The 18,358-nt window shown below is 42.9% G+C and overlaps 1 protein-coding gene across 1 annotated transcript; it reads left to right on the top strand.

The window, feature by feature from the left end:
• Window positions 1-15,945: 15,945 nt before the first annotated feature.
• LOC110876934 (pollen-specific leucine-rich repeat extensin-like protein 3) lies at window positions 15,946-17,453 on the top strand. The gene is made up of 2 exons (XM_022125091.1): window positions 15,946-17,092; window positions 17,197-17,453. Exons 1-2 carry the CDS (start codon window positions 15,946-15,948, stop codon window positions 17,451-17,453), a joined length of 1,404 nt encoding a protein of 467 aa, XP_021980783.1.
• Window positions 17,454-18,358: the final 905 nt, after the last annotated feature.

Raw genomic sequence — 18,358 nt, forward strand, 5'->3', positions numbered from 1 at the left:
ATGGCCTTGTGCCGTCGGTTCCTAAACAAGCCGAGAGAGAGAGAGACGAGATGGAGGAGCTAGGGTTATGTGTGTGTTTGTGATTTGCAAAAAGTGGTAAAACAAAACCCCTAACTCGGTTTTGTGTGTTGCGAGTGGGGAGTGGGCCGAGCCCAACTCGGTTACCTCATGGAGTCCGAATTCAAGTGTGGCCCAAAGGGCTTGTGTGACCGGTTATCGTGTGCAGTTTGGGTTCGGTTCAATTAACATACAACGTATATTACACAATACACATAACGACATCTCATAAATCACGTAATATTCATTAGCTCAAAGTGTCACATAAACACGTAACGTTACATCAAAGCAAGTCGAAAGTTTGAGTTGTCACATTATCCCCAACTAATTGGAAATTTCGTCCCGAAATTTGGTATGCACTCACTGAGGAAGCTAGGTAAACTGTACTGTTCACTGATTTTCCTGGGGTGTCACATCCTCCCCCCGTTGATCTGGAATTTCGTCCCGAAATTCCGAAGTAGTAGCTTCAGCCTCAGTAGTGGTTGCCTGGTTCCCGAATAACTGGGGGTACTTTTCTGTCATCCTGTCTTCGCGTTCCCAGGTGTACTCTGGGCCACGTTTGGAGTTCCAACGAACTCGGACAAGAGGGATTCTCTTGTGTTTGAGGACCTTCACATCCCGGTCCGTGATTTCAACTGGTTCCTCAACGAACTGTAACCGCTCGTCGATAGTGAGTTCCTTAAAAGGAATGATAAGATTTTCATCTGATAGGCACTTCTTTAGGTTCGATACGTGAAAGACATTGTGAACTGCCCCGAGTTCAGCTGGTAATTTCAACTTGTAGGCTACCTTGCCAATCTTTTCTATAATTTCGAATGGTCCGACGTATCGCGGATTCAGTTTACCCCGTTTGCCAAAACGAACCACACCCTTCCAGGGTGAAACTTTCAATAAAACCCGGTCCCCGACCTCAAATTCCAATGGCTTTCTACGCTTGTCTGCGTAGGCTTTCTGACGGTCGCGTGCTGCCGCCATGCGTTGTCGTATTTGTGCAATCTTTTCTGTGGCGTCCACAACAATCTCTGGACCCGTGATCTGACTATCTCCCACCTCTGCCCAGCAGAGAGGTGACCGGCATTTACGCCCGTACAATGCCTCGAATGGAGCGGCTTGAATGCTGGTATGGTAACTGTTATTATATGAGAACTCCACCAAAGGGAGATGCTTTTCCCAGCCGTTGCCGAAGTCTATGACGCATGCCCGAAGCATGTCTTCAAGAGTTTGGATCGTTCGCTCAGACTGCCCATCCGTCTGAGGGTGATAAGCTGTGCTCATGTCTAATCGTGAGCCGAAAGATTTGTGCATCGCTTGCCAAAGTTCTGACGTGAATCGTGCGTCGCGATCTGAAATGATGGACGTGGGCACCCCGTGCCTCGAGACAACTTCTTTAAGGTAAACGTCTGCGAGTGTGGAGAACTTGTCCGTTTCCTTAATCGGTAGGAAGTGTGCAGACTTGGTGAGTCGATCCACGATCACCCATATTGTATCGTTTCCACGCTGGGATCTAGGTAGGCCTGTAACGAAATCCATGGAAATTTCTTCCCATTTCCACTGTGGTATCTTAGGCTGCTGAAGTAGACCAGCTGGCTTCTGATATTCGACCTTGACTCTCGCACAGGTCAAGCACTTTCCAACGTACGTAGCGATGTGGGCCTTCATGCTAGGCCACCAATAAGTAGTGCTGATGTCGTGGTACATTTTATCCGACCCTGGATGTACCGAGTAGCGGGACTTGTGAGCTTCGTCCATCACAAGTTCGCGTAGACCGCCATAAAGTGGGACCCAAATCCGGCCCGTTACATAGTAGGCGCCGTCTGCCTTCTGTTCCATCTGTTGTCGTGAGCCGCGTAAGGCTTCAGCCTTGACGTTTTCGGGCTTCAGTGCTTCTGTCTGAGCATCTCGTATCCGTGCAGGAAGGCTAGACTGAATTGTAAGTTGTAGCGCTCGCACGCGCTTCGGTAAGGTGTCCTTTCGACTAAGGGCATCAGCCACAACATTGGCCTTGCCTGGATGATACTTGATGGCGCATTCGTAATCGTTAAGTAACTCTACCCATCGTCGTTGACGCATATTCAAATCCTTCTGCTTAAGGATATGCTCGAGACTCCTGTGATCGGTGTAAATCGTGCACCTGGTACCGTACAGGTAGTGTCGCCATATCTTAAGCGCAAAAACTACAGCTCCCAGCTCTAAATCGTGCGTCGTGTAGTTGCGTTCATGAACCTTGAGTTGACGAGAGGCGTAAGCGATAACCTTGTCGCGCTGCATTAACACACATCCCAGTCCCCGAATGGATGCATCACAATAAACCACGAAGTCACCTGTGCCCTCTGGCAATGAGAGGATAGGTGCACTGCAGAGTCTATCCTTTAAGTGCTGGAAAGCAGTCTCCTGGGGCTCTCCCCAGCGATAGGTAACACCCTTCTGTGTCAGTAACGTAAGCGGCTGAGTAATCTTCGAGAAATCCTTGATAAACCGTCTGTAGTAACCTGCCAAACCCAGGAATTGGCGTATTTCTGTCGGTGTACGCGGTGCAGGCCAGTTTCTGATCGAATCTACCTTGGATGGATCGACATGGATCCCACCCTTGTTCACTACATGGCCTAAGAAGTGGACTTCACGAAGCCAGAAGTCGCATTTAGAAAGCTTGGCGTACAATTGCTCCTTCCGAAGGAGTTCCAAAATCAGGCGAAGATGTTGTTCGTGTTCCTCCTGACTCTTGGAGTAAATCAGAATGTCGTCGATGAAGACAATGACGAACTTGTCGAGATAGGGTTTGCACACCCTGTTCATAAGATCCATAAATACCGCAGGCGCGTTTGTTAACCCAAATGGCATGACGAGAAACTCGTAGTGACCGTAACGAGTTCTGAAGGCTGTCTTGGAGACGTCCTCATCCCGGACTCTCAGCTGATGGTACCCTGACCTTAAGTCTATCTTCGAGTAGTAGCACGACCCTTGCAACTGGTCGAATAAATCGTCGATGCGCGGAAGAGGATAACGGTTCTTCACCGTCACCTTGTTGAGTTCACGGTAATCGATGCACATCCTGAACGTACCGTCTTTCTTTTTCACGAAAAGCACTGGAGCTCCCCAAGGCGAAGAGCTTGGTCGTATGAAACCCTTTTCCAAGAGTTCTTGCAGTTGCTTTGACAATTCCTCCAATTCCGATGGAGCTAGACGATATGGTGCGCGAGCTATGGGTGCTGCTCCTGGAGCGAGCTCGATCTGAAATTCGACCTGACGATGAGGCGGTAAGCCAGGTAAGTCTTCAGGAAACACCTGAGGGTAATCACGTACAATTGGAATATCCTCCAATTTCTTTTCCTTTGCTGATGCGTCTGTAACGAGAGCCAAAAGGGCTGTGTGACCTTTACGTAAGCATTTCTGAGCCTTCAAGTAAGAGATGATGCCAACCACTGCACCACTCTTGTCGCCTTGAACTTCTAGAGGTTCCTGACCCAAACGAGGAATGCGAATAACCTTTTCGCTGCATTAGATTTCTGCCTGGTGTTGGGATAACCAATCCATCCCAATCACGACGTCGAAGCTACCCAAAACTATGGGAATGAGATCAATAGAGAAGGCTTGACCAGCTAAGATAAGAGTACAACCCTGAACTACGTGCGTGGCTTCTAGACTTTTACCATTAGCTAACTCGACTACATGTTTGGTGGGTAAAAGTGTTGGTGCACGTTTTAGTAGTTGACACATTTTCACAGACATATAGCTTGTATCCGCACCCGAATCAAATAAAACAGTAACGTAAATATTGTCGAGGAGAAACTTACCCATAACAACGTTGGGATCGTTCACTGCATCGCCTCGACCTAGCACAAAAGCACGACCACGAGCTTCATTGCCGTTGTTGTTGTTCCCGCCGTTATTGTTGCCGTTGCCCTGGTTGTTGTTGTTGTTGCGGTTCTGGTTCAACTGAGGGCAATCGCGTTTGTAGTGACCTTCAGCCCCACACTGGAAACATCCCCGGTTTCCACGCTGTGGCTGCTGCTGCTGATTCTGGTTCTGTGGAGCTGGTTGCTGAGGTTGCTGATTCTGATTCGCAGGCCGTGGACTCCTACAGTCTTTGGCCTCATGCCCCATCTTAAGACATCTTTGACAACGACCCTTGTTACATGGGCCGTGGTGATGCCTGTTGCAATTGTGGCACCTAGGTTGACTACCCTGATATCTCCTCTGTCTGTGACCACTAGAGGATTGCTGACTGGGACTCTGATAGTGGTCAATCTTCTGCTGCTGAGACTGTGGCTGAACAGATGCTAAACCTTTACTGGAATCCCCATCCCATTTTCTTTTACTGTCACCAGATGTAGCAGGAGTAACTGAGGTGGTGACATTAGCAGTAGCATTAACACGCTTGGGCAGTCTATTCTGTTCCACTGCCTGATCGGTGATACGGTGAGCGAGACGCTGAATTTCCTGGATGTTTTCGAGGTTAGCCGACGTCACGTGGCTCTGAATTTCTGGCGCCAATCCCTTGAGATACAACTCAATGCGCTTGTATGGAGGGTCCACCATAGTAGGACACAGAACGGCCAGCTCGTTCGACCGTTTGGTATATGCTTCGATTTCTGATCCAACCATTTTCAAGTTATACAGCTCGTCTTCCAGCTTGTGGATGTCTTCCCGCGTGCAATACTCACGCTTGATGAGTTCTTTGAAATCGTTCCATGGGGTGGCGTTAGCAGCTGCCAACCCTAAGATCTGGACTTGGGCGTTCCACCAAGTCAGTGCTATCCCTTCCAAAGTACCGGTGGCAAACTTAACCTTGCGAGCCTCAGGGCACTCGCACATTTCGAATACCGATTCTAACTTTTCAAACCAATGGAGGAGTCCGACTGCCCCCTCTGTGCCGCTGAAAGAGTTTGGACGACAGTCCATGAAGTTCTTGAAAGTGCAGACAGGCTGCTGCGCGTGTTGACCTATTGTGTACGAATAGGACGAAGTTAAATACGAGAGTTAATGTAGGATCTAAAGATCCTAGTGTGTGCCTATACTGCAGGATATACTACCTGCTTGAGCTGCTGCAACTGCCGCAGCAACTTGAGTTTGAACAAGAGCCTCTAGCTGGGCTTGTGTCATGTTGATTCGTCCAGACATGATCTTCATAGTAACAAGTAACATACGTAAGAATGGTTCGCGAGTAGGGCGATGACAGAAAAGCGTAGGCATATAGGTGTTCTCACGAAATCAAAGCATGTGTATCCAAGCGTAATGCGAGCAAAGTTCTAAGCAGTTCTAGCAAACAGGCAATAAACATAAACCTTATTACCTAGGATGTCGAGTCTTGCACGTGGAGCGAAGCGTCGTTGTGGATCGTTGAGAGCACTGTTCTGGTTATAGTCCGGTTTTAATAAAAACGTTTTCCCATATTAAAACCAAGTTCTCTATAACCAATGGCTCTGATACCAATCTGTCACACCCCCAAAATCCACCCGCGGAGTACCACCGCTTGGGAGCGTGACTGACCAGGATCAAGCCATCAATCATATCAAACATAGCATTTAATAATAATAAAAGTAATTAACGTAAGTCACCATGACATGATTGATGTTTCAAAACCAAATACTGTTTTAAGTAGCGGAAGCAATGTAAAGTAAACCCAAATAAAGTTATAGGTTCAATAACGTTCATGATCCATCTGCCCACAACGACCTGCTCCTTCCTTGTGCAAGCTCCAAGTATACCTAAGGTCCTGCAAGGCATGCAGCAAAAAAATCAACAAACTAGTTGAGCGAGTTCACAGAAAGTAAGTTCATAACATAGTGCGTGAGTTAACTAGTGGGGGCTTCCCATGTTCATCCTGGCTAATGAGGGCTTCTCATTAACGGTACTTACTAGACTAACATCCGACCATGTGTTCTTCTTTACCGAGAACAGGAATACGTACAGGGTCACGTAGGCTTTACGTGACGTGCCCTTCCCCGAGGACAGTGGTACGCGTGGGGGCTACGTGGGCTTTACGCAGCGTGGCCTTCCGACCTGGAAGCCAATAGATGGTATTGGGTTACGTAGGTTTTACGTAACGTGTCCTCCCGACCCGGGAGACATACGGCAAATAAACTGGGTTACGTAGGCTTTACGTAACGTGTCCTGACTAACCTGAGGACGATGGTCTATAGTCTGGTATATGCGTAAGTACGAGTAACTCCTTTTACAATAACATATCCAACCCAATTCCCAACCCGGGAATCCCATGCCTTGGCTGTGTGAACTCACCTTGGTTTGCTCGGCAGATACACAAGGAATATAAGTAGCAAGTAAATGGTCACTCACGTCCTATCATGGTTGTTATACGGGTCAGGTTCGTATATAGCACGTATATAGAAATCACGTATAGTCATGGCATACATGTACGCACGTAAGCAGATAAGACATAGCATGCGTGATTCAACTGTTCTAAGTCCAATCATACCCGGCCCAAAGACATAAGCAGCCCAATAACAAAACAGTCCAGATTCCCAATCGGCCCAAATAGCAAATACATACAAGTCCATAATTAAACAGCCCATAAATCAACTCATTGGGCTCAATAGATTGGGCCCGTAACAGTGAAGGCCCAACAGTGTGCGTGAAAAAGGGTGGTCTCGACTCGCAACGGGGTTACGAGTCGCAACGAGGATCTCGAGTCGTATCGGCTGGATGCGAGTCGCAACGATGGTCTCGGTTCATCCCGGTCTGGTTACGAGTCGCAATCTGACTCGCAACTGTGGTTGCGGTTCGTGCGGTTGTGGTCTCGAGTGGGGTTCCGACTCGCAACGAGTGATGCCGAGTCGCAACCGCGTGTGTAACGACTTTCCTGATTTCATGCAATTCATTTAGGCAATTCAATCATCGTTGACAGTTTCCAAAAAAATCCATTATCAACTAACAGTTTGCCATTCAAGAATTCATCGATCAAACAGGGAAATAAATCATCAATTCTTATGAACCCTAATAATCACACTTATGAACAATAACAATAATCATAACACTCAAACATATTATGATCCGATTTCATGAACATTAAACTCGAATTGCATAACTTCACAGCCAATCAACAAGCCATTATCATTAACATCATCAACAACAAATCCGGTTTTATATCAATCAATACGAGGACCAACATAACCACAATATCTAACCGGCCCTAGTTCATCATCACGCAAATTCTAATCGGTTCGATCTAAACATGTAATCAAAACATCACTTAACTCACAAGCATAAAACATCATACTAACCGAATACTAAATCATGCAATCCGATTTATCATGGCATCATCTAAGCATATAAAACACAGAATCATAGATAATATACTAACCGATTACAAGTAACGAGATGTGATCCGGACAAGAGGGTGATCGGATGGCCTTGTGCCGTCGGTTCCTAAACAAGCCGAGAGAGAGAGAGACGAGATGGAGGAGCTAGGGTTATGTGTGTGTTTGTGATTTGCAAAAAGTGGTAAAACAAAACCCCTAACTCGGTTTTGTGTGTTGCGAGTGGGGAGTGGGCCGAGCCCAACTCGGTTACCTCATGGAGTCCGAATTCAAGTGTGGCCCAAAGGGCTTGTGTGACCGGTTATCGTGTGCAGTTTGGGTTCGGTTCAATTAACATACAACGTATATTACACAATACACATAACGACATCTCATAAATCACGTAATATTCATTAGCTCAAAGTGTCACATAAACACGTAACGTTACATCAAAGCAAGTCGAAAGTTTGAGTTGTCACATTATCCCCAACTAATTGGAAATTTCGTCCCGAAATTTGGTATGCACTCACTGAGGAAGCTAGGTAAACTGTACTGTTCACTGATTTTCCTGGGGTGTCACACGAGGCTACCCTAGTCTAAAAGAGTAGCCGTCGCGACACGCGCCAGGGACAGGGGTGGCTGGCGCGACACGCGAGGGAGACCAAAATCCAGTATAAATCCCAGGGCATTGGCACTTGAATTGTTTGTTTGTTACGACGAACAATTTCGATTCGTACATTGATATATCTCCGTTTCTCTCAAAAACACATTCACAGTCCCGAACCTCTGCTACAATAACAGGGTACTAACTCGATCACTGCTACGATACAATGTCCGATCGATTAAAACCGATCCGATGGATATTTAAGTGATGCCCACATTGGGCTATACTTTGTCATTCGTCGTGAGGGTTTCGATTTGGTGAATTATCAAAAATGTTGAATTAAGTTATTAACCTAGTTTCGTTTGCATTGTATATTTTACTAGGCTTACCAGCATAATCAGTAGACAACCTGTGATCATTTAAATCTATAATGTGAGTCATTCTGTTTTTATCAAAGTTGCGTACAAAACCCTAAATGTTTTCCAGTTATATTTATAGTGATTAAGTCTTTGTTATCTTAAATTACTGACAGTACATGGTGTTTAGTATACATTACTTATTTAGCGTCATTTTTAGGTGAACAGACCTAAAATAATAACAACGTCACTTTTGGGTGAACGGATCCAATAGTGATATGACCACAGTCACAGATCCGGTCGACTGACAACTGGGTCAGCTAATTATAAGATAGAAGCAATTGTATTCGCTCTTAATATTGTAAATTATAACAATGTGTCTTTTGTAAAAACTGAATGCACTCGCCAGTATTTTTCGCTGATCAATTTTTTTTTTGAAAAATGTTTCAGGTGATTTACTGTGAGGAAAAGGAAAAGCGACGTGTAGCACTCCAGCTTAAATAAAGTGGCTTTGTAAATAAATAAACATGTTTTCTGTAATTCAGGAAATTTCCTAGTGAAATTCCTTTATTGTAAAATACGGGGTTTGTCCCGAAACTTATAATAAAATAATTTGGTGTTTTCGGTTTAAACGATCCTGTTAAAATTTCCACTGCCAATTAAACACCAATACCACGGGTTCTGTCCCACGGCTTCCGAACCGGGCAAAACGGGTCGGGGGCCGTCACAGTATCTATCAATATCATCATCACACAATATCCTAAACCCTAATATATATACATTTCAAGACTAATCATGCAACCCTATGTATGTATCATCATCAACACGTATTTACAACACATAACATTAACACGTATATCATCATCAACATAAACGCAGCCACAGATACTCATAGAATTGCAAACCGAACAACTACCAAGAACACTAACCTTGAATCAAAGTATGAGAGGACTAGAGAGGGAGAGACAGTAGCGATCGAGAGTGAGGGGGTGTTCCTCTGCCATCGTACACCAAAAGGGGGGGGGGAGTTAGGGTTTTCCTTGGAGGAGATAGAGATGGGGGGTAGGGTTTGCTAAATGATGAGGGAGAAGAGGAGTTAGGCATTTATACCTAGGGTTTTGAGTAGGTGGTTTTAGGTAGGCTAGGTGCAGAACGCGTAAACGAACCCACTTAACATCACACATCTCGATTATATTTCGTTCATTAAATTATTAAATAACTATATCAAATAACTAGTTATTAATCCGATTAAAAGGAAGATATGGAGTATATGTAGGATCGTATTTCGACCAAATGAGTCGTTCAGAGTCAACACAGAACTGTTTGAGAGGCGGAAACGAACAAACAGCCTAGAATCAGTGTAAGAAATGAGTAGAAACAGAGAATATCACTTAAAACAAGCTTCTCATTGATAATTGGCTTGAATACACGGTGGAAATCCGATAGCACTTCGTTACACCACACTTGATTTCGTACCAAATGAGAAGCACGACTCCCATATATATAGGCAGTTGATTTCGCACGAAATGACCATGTGTCATTTCGTGCGAAATAGCACACATTGATTTCGTGCGAAATAGCAACATGCTATTTCATGCTAAATCACAACAAAACAACATAAATTTACATTTTGACCCCTGTAAACCCTACTATAAGCTACCGACATGACCTAAACTTTAGACGTAGGCTATAGACATTATGCACCAATAAACTCCCCCTTGGATATTGCCAGAGTCTTCAGTTAGGTCTTCAGCACTTGTATCACAGTGACTTGAATTTCTCTTCCCTCGGCTTAGGCTTTCGCTGAAACATCTTCCTATGCTTTTCATTTGCATCAACCTTTTTCTTTTCTTCAGCAGCCATTCTTTGAACCAAAGTATGCCTTAGCATGTTGTCTCTGTGTGACAACCATCATAATTGCATGTATCCGTACGATTAATTAATATTATATTGTGCTTATTGATTGTACAGAAAATTGACTAAATGGTCCTGAATGTTTTCTTAAGTGTTGGGAATTAAAAGTGTTACAAAAAGATACATAAAAGACACTAAACGGAACAACTTAGCACTTTAACGAACCGGTATCTAACCGAACAACCGGACATTACCTGGGACACCAAAATTTTGTCAGAAACATTGGTTTATTATTTCTGAGCTAGTCATGGTCTCCGAATACCCCCAACACACTAGAAAATATGACATACACTTAATGCATTGGATATTACACTTAACCTCCTAAATATTTACCTACTTATTACCAAACTTTACAATTACCCCCCCCCCCCCAGCCTAAATTCGGTCATCATCACAAAATATATTTCATTTGATTTTTTGTTGATCTTGCTTGATTTAGTTGCCAAGAGATAAGAGTCACGATTACAAAATGGCCAACAGGATTAAAAGGAATCATTATAACTTCACACTCCCCAACTTCACTTCACCTCCCTCACACTCTCTCTCCCTCTCTCGGCCTACACATAACCGCCACCCCCTCCCCTTTTGCAACTTTCATTCATTCCATTTCCAAGTTCAAATCAAGAGTTAGAAGGAGCCTTGTGGAGTTTTGAAGCTTGAAGACCTTGAGGAACCTCCATCCATAAGCTCTCATCCACCATTCTCATCATCCTTCTTTAGTGGTCTTCCCTAACCCTTGAGCTAGTTGTAAGTTTCTTACTACTAGTCTTGTTTCTTATTTTGTGGTTAAAGAGATATATAGAATGTTGTTTAATGTTTAACACAAGATCACTAAAAGAAAATGAATAAGAATCATGAACATAAGTTTACATAAAGATGAAATCTTGTTAGATTAAGGTTGACTAAAGCATGCATAGAATTTGATTATTGATTTCTTGATAAACACTTGTTTAGGGTAATTGCTTGTAGGTTTTAGTAACATTTAAGCTATAAAAAGCATGCTGAGTAAAGTTTCCAGCCAACTTCAACTGGCTGTAACTGGACCGTTATAAATCAAAAAATTGATTTTCTGAAGTCTAAATTATGTTATTTCGAAATACGGTTCTAATGGCACTGGAATCATAATTTTGGGACTTCGTTAAATTTGTCTCCGGTATGAACTGCTTAAGTCCCTGGTATGTAGCAATAAGGAAAAACTGATCACCAATGTGACAACCCTCACTAAACCAGTATCCGTACGATTAACTAATTTTAATTACGTGCTTAATGACTGTGCTTAATTACAACTGATGACGTAAATTGCTTTCTAATTTCTGTAACGTACATACATATGCATCACATTTCATACTGTCACTCCATTAATTACATACAAACCTTAGTGACAAACATGATGCACAAAGCACAGTTAAGCGGATAACTCAGAAATATACTGACAGTGCCAGTACATAGACAGACAATGTTTTGAGACCCAGTATGGACCAGGGACGAAGTACTACACTAGTATGGGTGTAGGGAAGTGAGGACCATAAGACTGTGTCACTAGGTGATAGTTCGAGTGTCGGAAAGTGCCTAAAACTCATTTTAAGTGCAGAATTCTGCATTTTCAGCAAAAATTCAACTTTTAATATCCTCGTATTATGCAGAGAATTGACTAAATGGTCCTGAATGCTTTCCTATGTGTTGCGAATTAATTGAGTTACAAAAAGATGCATAAGAGACACAATACGGTGAAATTTAACACTTTAATGGAACAGTACTTAATCGAACAACCGGACACTACCCGGGACACCAAAATTTGGCCAGAAACGTTATTTTATTATTTTTAACTAATTATGTCCTCAAAATACCCCAACACATTATAAAAATATGTCATGCACATAATACCCTAGATAACACCCTTAACCTCCTAAATATTTACCCACTTAAGATCAAAACTTACAATTAACCCCCCCCCCTCACTAATTTTTGGCTCACATAGGGGACCCACCCTTAATCATCACCAAATCCCCTCTTAAATATTCCTTTTAATTGTGATTGCGAGGTGCTCTTGCTAAGAAATCACCATGATGACATTAGGTTGGGCTATAAGATCAATCTCATCATTTCACTACAAGTTCACTTCACCTTCTTCACTCTCTCTCTCCCTCTCGGCTGCACATAACCGCCACCACCACCATAACTTCAACATTCATCCATTTGTTCCATTTTCAAGTTCAAATCAAGTGCTAGAAGAAGTCTTGTGAAGCTTGATGCTTGGAGGTCTTGAAGGAGCATCACACCTTGCATCCTCACGCCATTTTCATCACCATTCTTTGTCCACAAGTTCGTCCCTAGCCTTCGTGCTAGTTGTAAGTCTTCGATTTAACTCTTGGTCACTTCTACGTTGATTATTCGAAAGATTGTAGTTGATGTTTAACACAAGGACATAAAAACAAAATGAACTAAGAATATGAACATAAGTTTACATGAAGATGAAATCTAGTTGGATTAAGTTTGGTTAAAACATGCATGATGTTTGATCGTTGATTTCTTGATAAACCCGTTATTAGAACAATTGTTGATGCGTTTTAGTAACATTTACACTATAAAAAGGCATGCTGATTAGCATTTTCAGCCAACTTCAACTGGCTCTAACTGGATCATTATAAATCGAAAAACTGATTTTCTGAAGCCTAAATTATGCATTTTCGAAAAACGGATCAAATGGCACTGGAATCGTAATTTTTCGAGGTCGTTTACTATATTTAAAGGACTGCTTTTGGACAGCAGCCCGAGCTACGTTTTTACTGCAGAAAATGTGTGTTGTATTTTTAGTCGTAACTTAAAACCTGAGTAGAACTAGCTCATGAAATTTATACTGTAGATGATCACTGATGTTGTCGTGATCCTCCAACTGGAAATTCGTCAATCGGACTTGCGATGAATTTTAAACGAATTATTCTGTAGACTGCAGTCAGAAAGTGACAAATCTGATTGCAGTCCGGTAAATGATTTTCCATAAAATATTGGAAATGAATTGGATCCCGATATTTTGACACAATAATATATGGATCGTACGGGAGGTTCTGTAAAAATTTGAGAATTTTTGAAATGAGTTAACTATTTTAATAAAATGCATGAAAACAGTCCAGTTTTGAATGTTAAAGGTGAAATGACATAAATAGTATTTGCATGTCTAAATGTCGAGTTGGTTATGTGAGAATGATCTAATGGGATATATGTTAAAGAAAATGATATGCTATTTAGCATGTACACCTCCATTTACAAAGGAGACTATGGCGAAATTTTCCGAAAATCCTAACACTTAGTAAATATTTTCTAGACAAGTGTTTACTAGTACATTTTAGACAATGTTTTTCAAACATAAACCTCACCAAAATTTTTGTAACAAAATACAAAGTATCGGAGGTTGGTTTTATACATGAATATGGTTAAATATATATTCTCTAAAAAGGACTTAAAAATGTAATTCTGATATGAGCATACATGTGTAAGATATCCCATCCTTGGGAAGGAAACGTGTATATAAAACACATTAGAAGTATTAAGACAAGAATATTGAATAAACAATTATTCCAACACGACATGTTATTAAGTTGAAATATAAATTATTTTGACACAAATTTATCACTCGGAATAATATAAGAAACGTAACTCAAAACCTTAAACTCTAAGCCAAGCCACGGCCCGTTCGTCTAATAGACATTAGTACATTGTAGGTTGTCGTGTAGCTGACAGAGTTTGAGACGGTACAAGACGCACTACTGTGAGTTCATGTCCCCCTTTTCTCTTAACTGTTTTCAGTTTTATACTTCCGGGGTGGAATACATGTTACAATTTATTACAGACATTTTTATACATGGTATGGTTAGCTTAAGGAGGGTTTTTACTACGCGATCAAGTGAGCGGTGGGCATGACACTTAAGGCCATTAATCCTCATTGTAGGACCATGGGACATGAGTGATAGATCTATTTGGGTGTAGCGAGCCCACACCCATGAGGCCGGGGCGGCCCATAATGGTGACTATGTCTTCATACCGGAGACAAATTTGCTAGGTTTGAGTCTTCCTGCACCAGTTTCACACATATTGTTGGCTTTGCAACCCAATGGTGATGAGTTTTTCCTTATTGCTACATACCAGGGACATTTATACATACAAGACTTATTTTAAAGGCTTATACACACAAACTTACACATGAACTCGCTCAACTTTTTGTTGATATTTTTAAACTACATGTATTTCAGGGAATTAATCGGATCTGGCAAGTGATGCATGTTAGCTGCGTACTAAATAAGGATGTCATCCAGAGTCATAGGGTTTGGGAAGTGTAACTCCTTCCTGGACGGGTTGCATGTCTCTAATCCTCATTTTGTTGGTAGTCTTTCGTTGAGTCTTATGAACTCATTTTAAACAATATCATGGTTTGTAATATGTTTTGGGATTGATGTTTTAAGACAATATGTTATGCATTTTTCTAAACTATTTTAATGGATGACCATCACGTATTTTTATCATATAGCATTATTGTGATTGTTGCTATGGTATTAAGAAGTCACACCAAATAATCCACGCTTCCGCAAAAGCCAGGGTGTGACAACCCTTGGCTTTGGAACAGTTTACACATACCATTGGCTTTGCAACCCATCGTGTATTTTTATCATATAGCATTGTTGTGATTGTTGCTATGGTATTAAGCAGTTCATACCGGAGACAAATTTGCTAGGTTTGAGTCTTCCTGCACCAGTTTCACACATATCATTGGCTTTGCAACCCATTGGTGATCAGTTTTTCCTTATTGCTACATACCAGGGACTTTTATACATTGGAAACTTATTTTAAAGGCTTATACACACAGACTTACACATGAACTCGCTCAACTTTTTGTTGATATTTTTAAACTACATGTATTTCAGGGAATTAATCGGATCTGGCAAGTGATGCATGTTAGCTGCGTACTAAATAAGGATGTCATCTAGAGTCGTAGGGTTTGGGAAGTGTAACTCCTTCCTGGACGGGTTGCATGTCTCTAATCCTCGTTTTGTTGGTAGTCTTTTGTTGAGTCTGATGAACTCGTTTTAAACAAGTCATGGTTTGTAATATGTTTTGGGATTGATGTTTTAAGACAATATGTTGTGCATTTTTTTAACTATTTTAATGGATGACCATCACGTATTTTTATCATATAGCATTGTTGTGATTGTTGCTATGGTATTAAGAAGTTACACCAAATAATCCACGCTTCCGCAAACGTCAGAGTGTGACAGCTTGGTATCAGAGCCTCGATCATAGCGAACTATGATTCATTCTTGAGTCTAGACTATGATCACTAGGGCTCTCACAAAAACGCTTTCAAACATTTTTACATTGCATTCACAAAATGTCTAGATCCAGGGAACAAACGTTTTTACAAACAAAAGGCACAAGTACACATTTCAAAAAGGCTATGTATATAATTTCGGTCTTAGAGACTGAGGGAGTTCAGCCTTAGAGGCTGGGGGAAAATTTCAGTCTTAGAGACTGGGGAAAAGTTTATGTCTTAGAGACTGGGAAAGGTTTGGTCTTAGAGGCTAGGGAGTTTGTCTTAGAGACTGGGAGTTGGTCTTAGAGACCAGGGAGTTAGTCTGAGAGACTAGGGAATTCAGTCTAAGAGATTGGGTGGGATAGTTTGGGAAGACTAGGATGCATACATGATTACATTGCTATATGCTTACATGCTTATCTAATATATGTGCATATGTTGTGGTGTGTTACAGAAACCATGGCATCTTCTGATAGTGGAGTGTCCAACACGATCGATCCTATGGCCATTACCTCGGATAACGAGATAGCCATGGACCCGAAGGTTTATACCTCAGACACCACGAGCACCGATGAAGATGATTTTCAGCCTTTTGCCCTACCAGTCTTCGGAGAAGAATTGCCCTTAGCTGATGGTCCACTGGGTGAGGATCTACCCCTTGTCCCGATCCATGCCCCTCTCCCATTTGCAGCAGTTCCCTTTGAGGAACAGCCTCTCAACGCGTTACCTGATGATGACATCGATCTACTTATCGAGGGTCCCCCGGAGGGTAACCAGGATGGTGGGGCCCCGATGGAGGACGATGTTCCACTTGCTGATGTCCCGGTTGTCGACCCTGTGGTTCCTATGGTTGAGATTCCTGCTAATGATGCCCTTGTTGTGCCACCTATCGAGGCTCCTGTTGTGGAGGCCTTACCTGATCCGTCTGTTTCCTACCCGCTTGAGTCTGCATCATCCGCCACTATTCACGCTCAGGACGTGCAGCACTACTCCACCGACACTGACTCAGACATGCCGATGTCTGCTGCACCCGTTGTTTTCCATGACTTTGACCCAGAGCCGGAGGTCGAGTTTGTACCTGTTGAGCATGCTCCAGTTGATCCAGAGCTTGGAGTTGCACCAGAGCCTGTTTTCGCTCCCGACCCTATTCCTGTTGATGCACCAGTCGTTGCACCACCCGTCACTGATGCACCAGTCGTTGCACCACCAGCTGCTGAGATCCCAGTTGTTGCACCTATACCTGACCCCATGCCGATGTTTGATGACCTTGCACCCTTCGCTACACATATTGATCCGAGATATGCCGACACCCGTAACGGGTGGATTGAGGATGATGATGACTATCCTCCATTTGTTCTACCCATCACTCCACCTGCTGCACCTATTTCTGCACCAGACGATGTTCTACTTTTCAACCCACACGTATCTGACACTCACCACACCGACTTACCCACTACTTTTCTTCAGGATATACCCCCTCCCCGTCCAGGGGAAGGACCTTCTACTGGACCGCATGGTCACATGCCACCCTTGACTGCCGCTTTTCCTTATATACCCCCGTTTGCACCGACTGCACACACAACTTTTACTTCTACAGCACCTCCGGGCGAGCCATTCATGTGGTCTTCGCCCAATGTTATGCCTTTATCAGACCCATATCACCCTTTCTACGTGGGATATACCGCGGATGACATAATCATATCCTTGCAGTTACAGCAGGATGCGTTAAGCCGACGAGTCTGGCGCTGGAGAGGATTCCACGTCCTCCACCTTTTCATTGCCAGTCGCCTTTTGCGACACCACCAGCTCCTCTCGGACTGCACCCTGATTCTGACGTCCGTTTCCTCACCAGGGACCAGCAGATTGCTTACCTCATACGCGTTGTCCAGGCTCTCGAGGAGGATTTGGCGCATTTACGCAGATTAGTTCTCACTCCTCCACCTCCTCCTCCTCCACCATCAGCTTAGGGGCATTAGGTATTCCAGATCTCCTACAGACAGGCTACTCTTGGTGAGAAGACAGCGATCGAGCCATGATTATGAAGACTTTTGGAGACCATGTTTTTAACTTTTTGATTTATTGGTTGTTGTACTTGTTAGACAACTCAGACAAGGGTGATGTAGCACTTAGTCTATTTTGACATATGATACAATTGTAAAACTGTATTGGTGGTTTTTTTATGCAAAGCTTAATTGCAGCCTTCTCATTTCATGCACCGTTGATTTATTTGTTTATGACTATGACATGGGATGTTATGTGTTATGGTGTTGATTAGTGTTATTACATACGCATATTACTTACTATACTCACTATGACCTGACTGTTACGATCTTCTTATGAAAGATGCCTCCGCGACGAGACACACACTTGCCTACTACTGAAGCAGAACTACATGAACGTATTTCAAAGGCAATAGCAGACTATCAGGCCTCGCGGGCCGAAACAAGCAGAAATACCTCAAATAACAACAACAACCCGCCCAATGGCTGTACCTACAAACAATTCCTGGATTGTTAGCCCTTGAAATATGACGGCACTGGGGGTGCTGTTGCTTTCGTGAGATGGACGGAAAAGACGGACTCTGTTTTAAGGATGAGCAAGTGTGCTCCTGAACATCAAGTTACATACGTCTCAGGGGTCTTTCTTGATGGTGCCATATCCTGGTGGAACCTTCAAGTACAAACCTTGGGGGAGGCAGCGGCGTATGCTCTGACATGGAATGAGCTGAAGGAGCTCATGAGGAAGAAATACAGAAGCTGGAAATTGAATTCTGGCACCTCAAAATGGACGGTCCAAAGATTGCTGAGTATGTGCAAAGATTCCATGACTTGTCACGCGTTGTGCCATATATGGTTGAGCCTGAGTTTAAACG

This window comes from Helianthus annuus, chromosome 8 (genome assembly GCF_002127325.2).
Source record: "Helianthus annuus cultivar XRQ/B chromosome 8, HanXRQr2.0-SUNRISE, whole genome shotgun sequence".
Taxonomy (NCBI): Eukaryota; Viridiplantae; Streptophyta; class Magnoliopsida; order Asterales; family Asteraceae; genus Helianthus; species Helianthus annuus.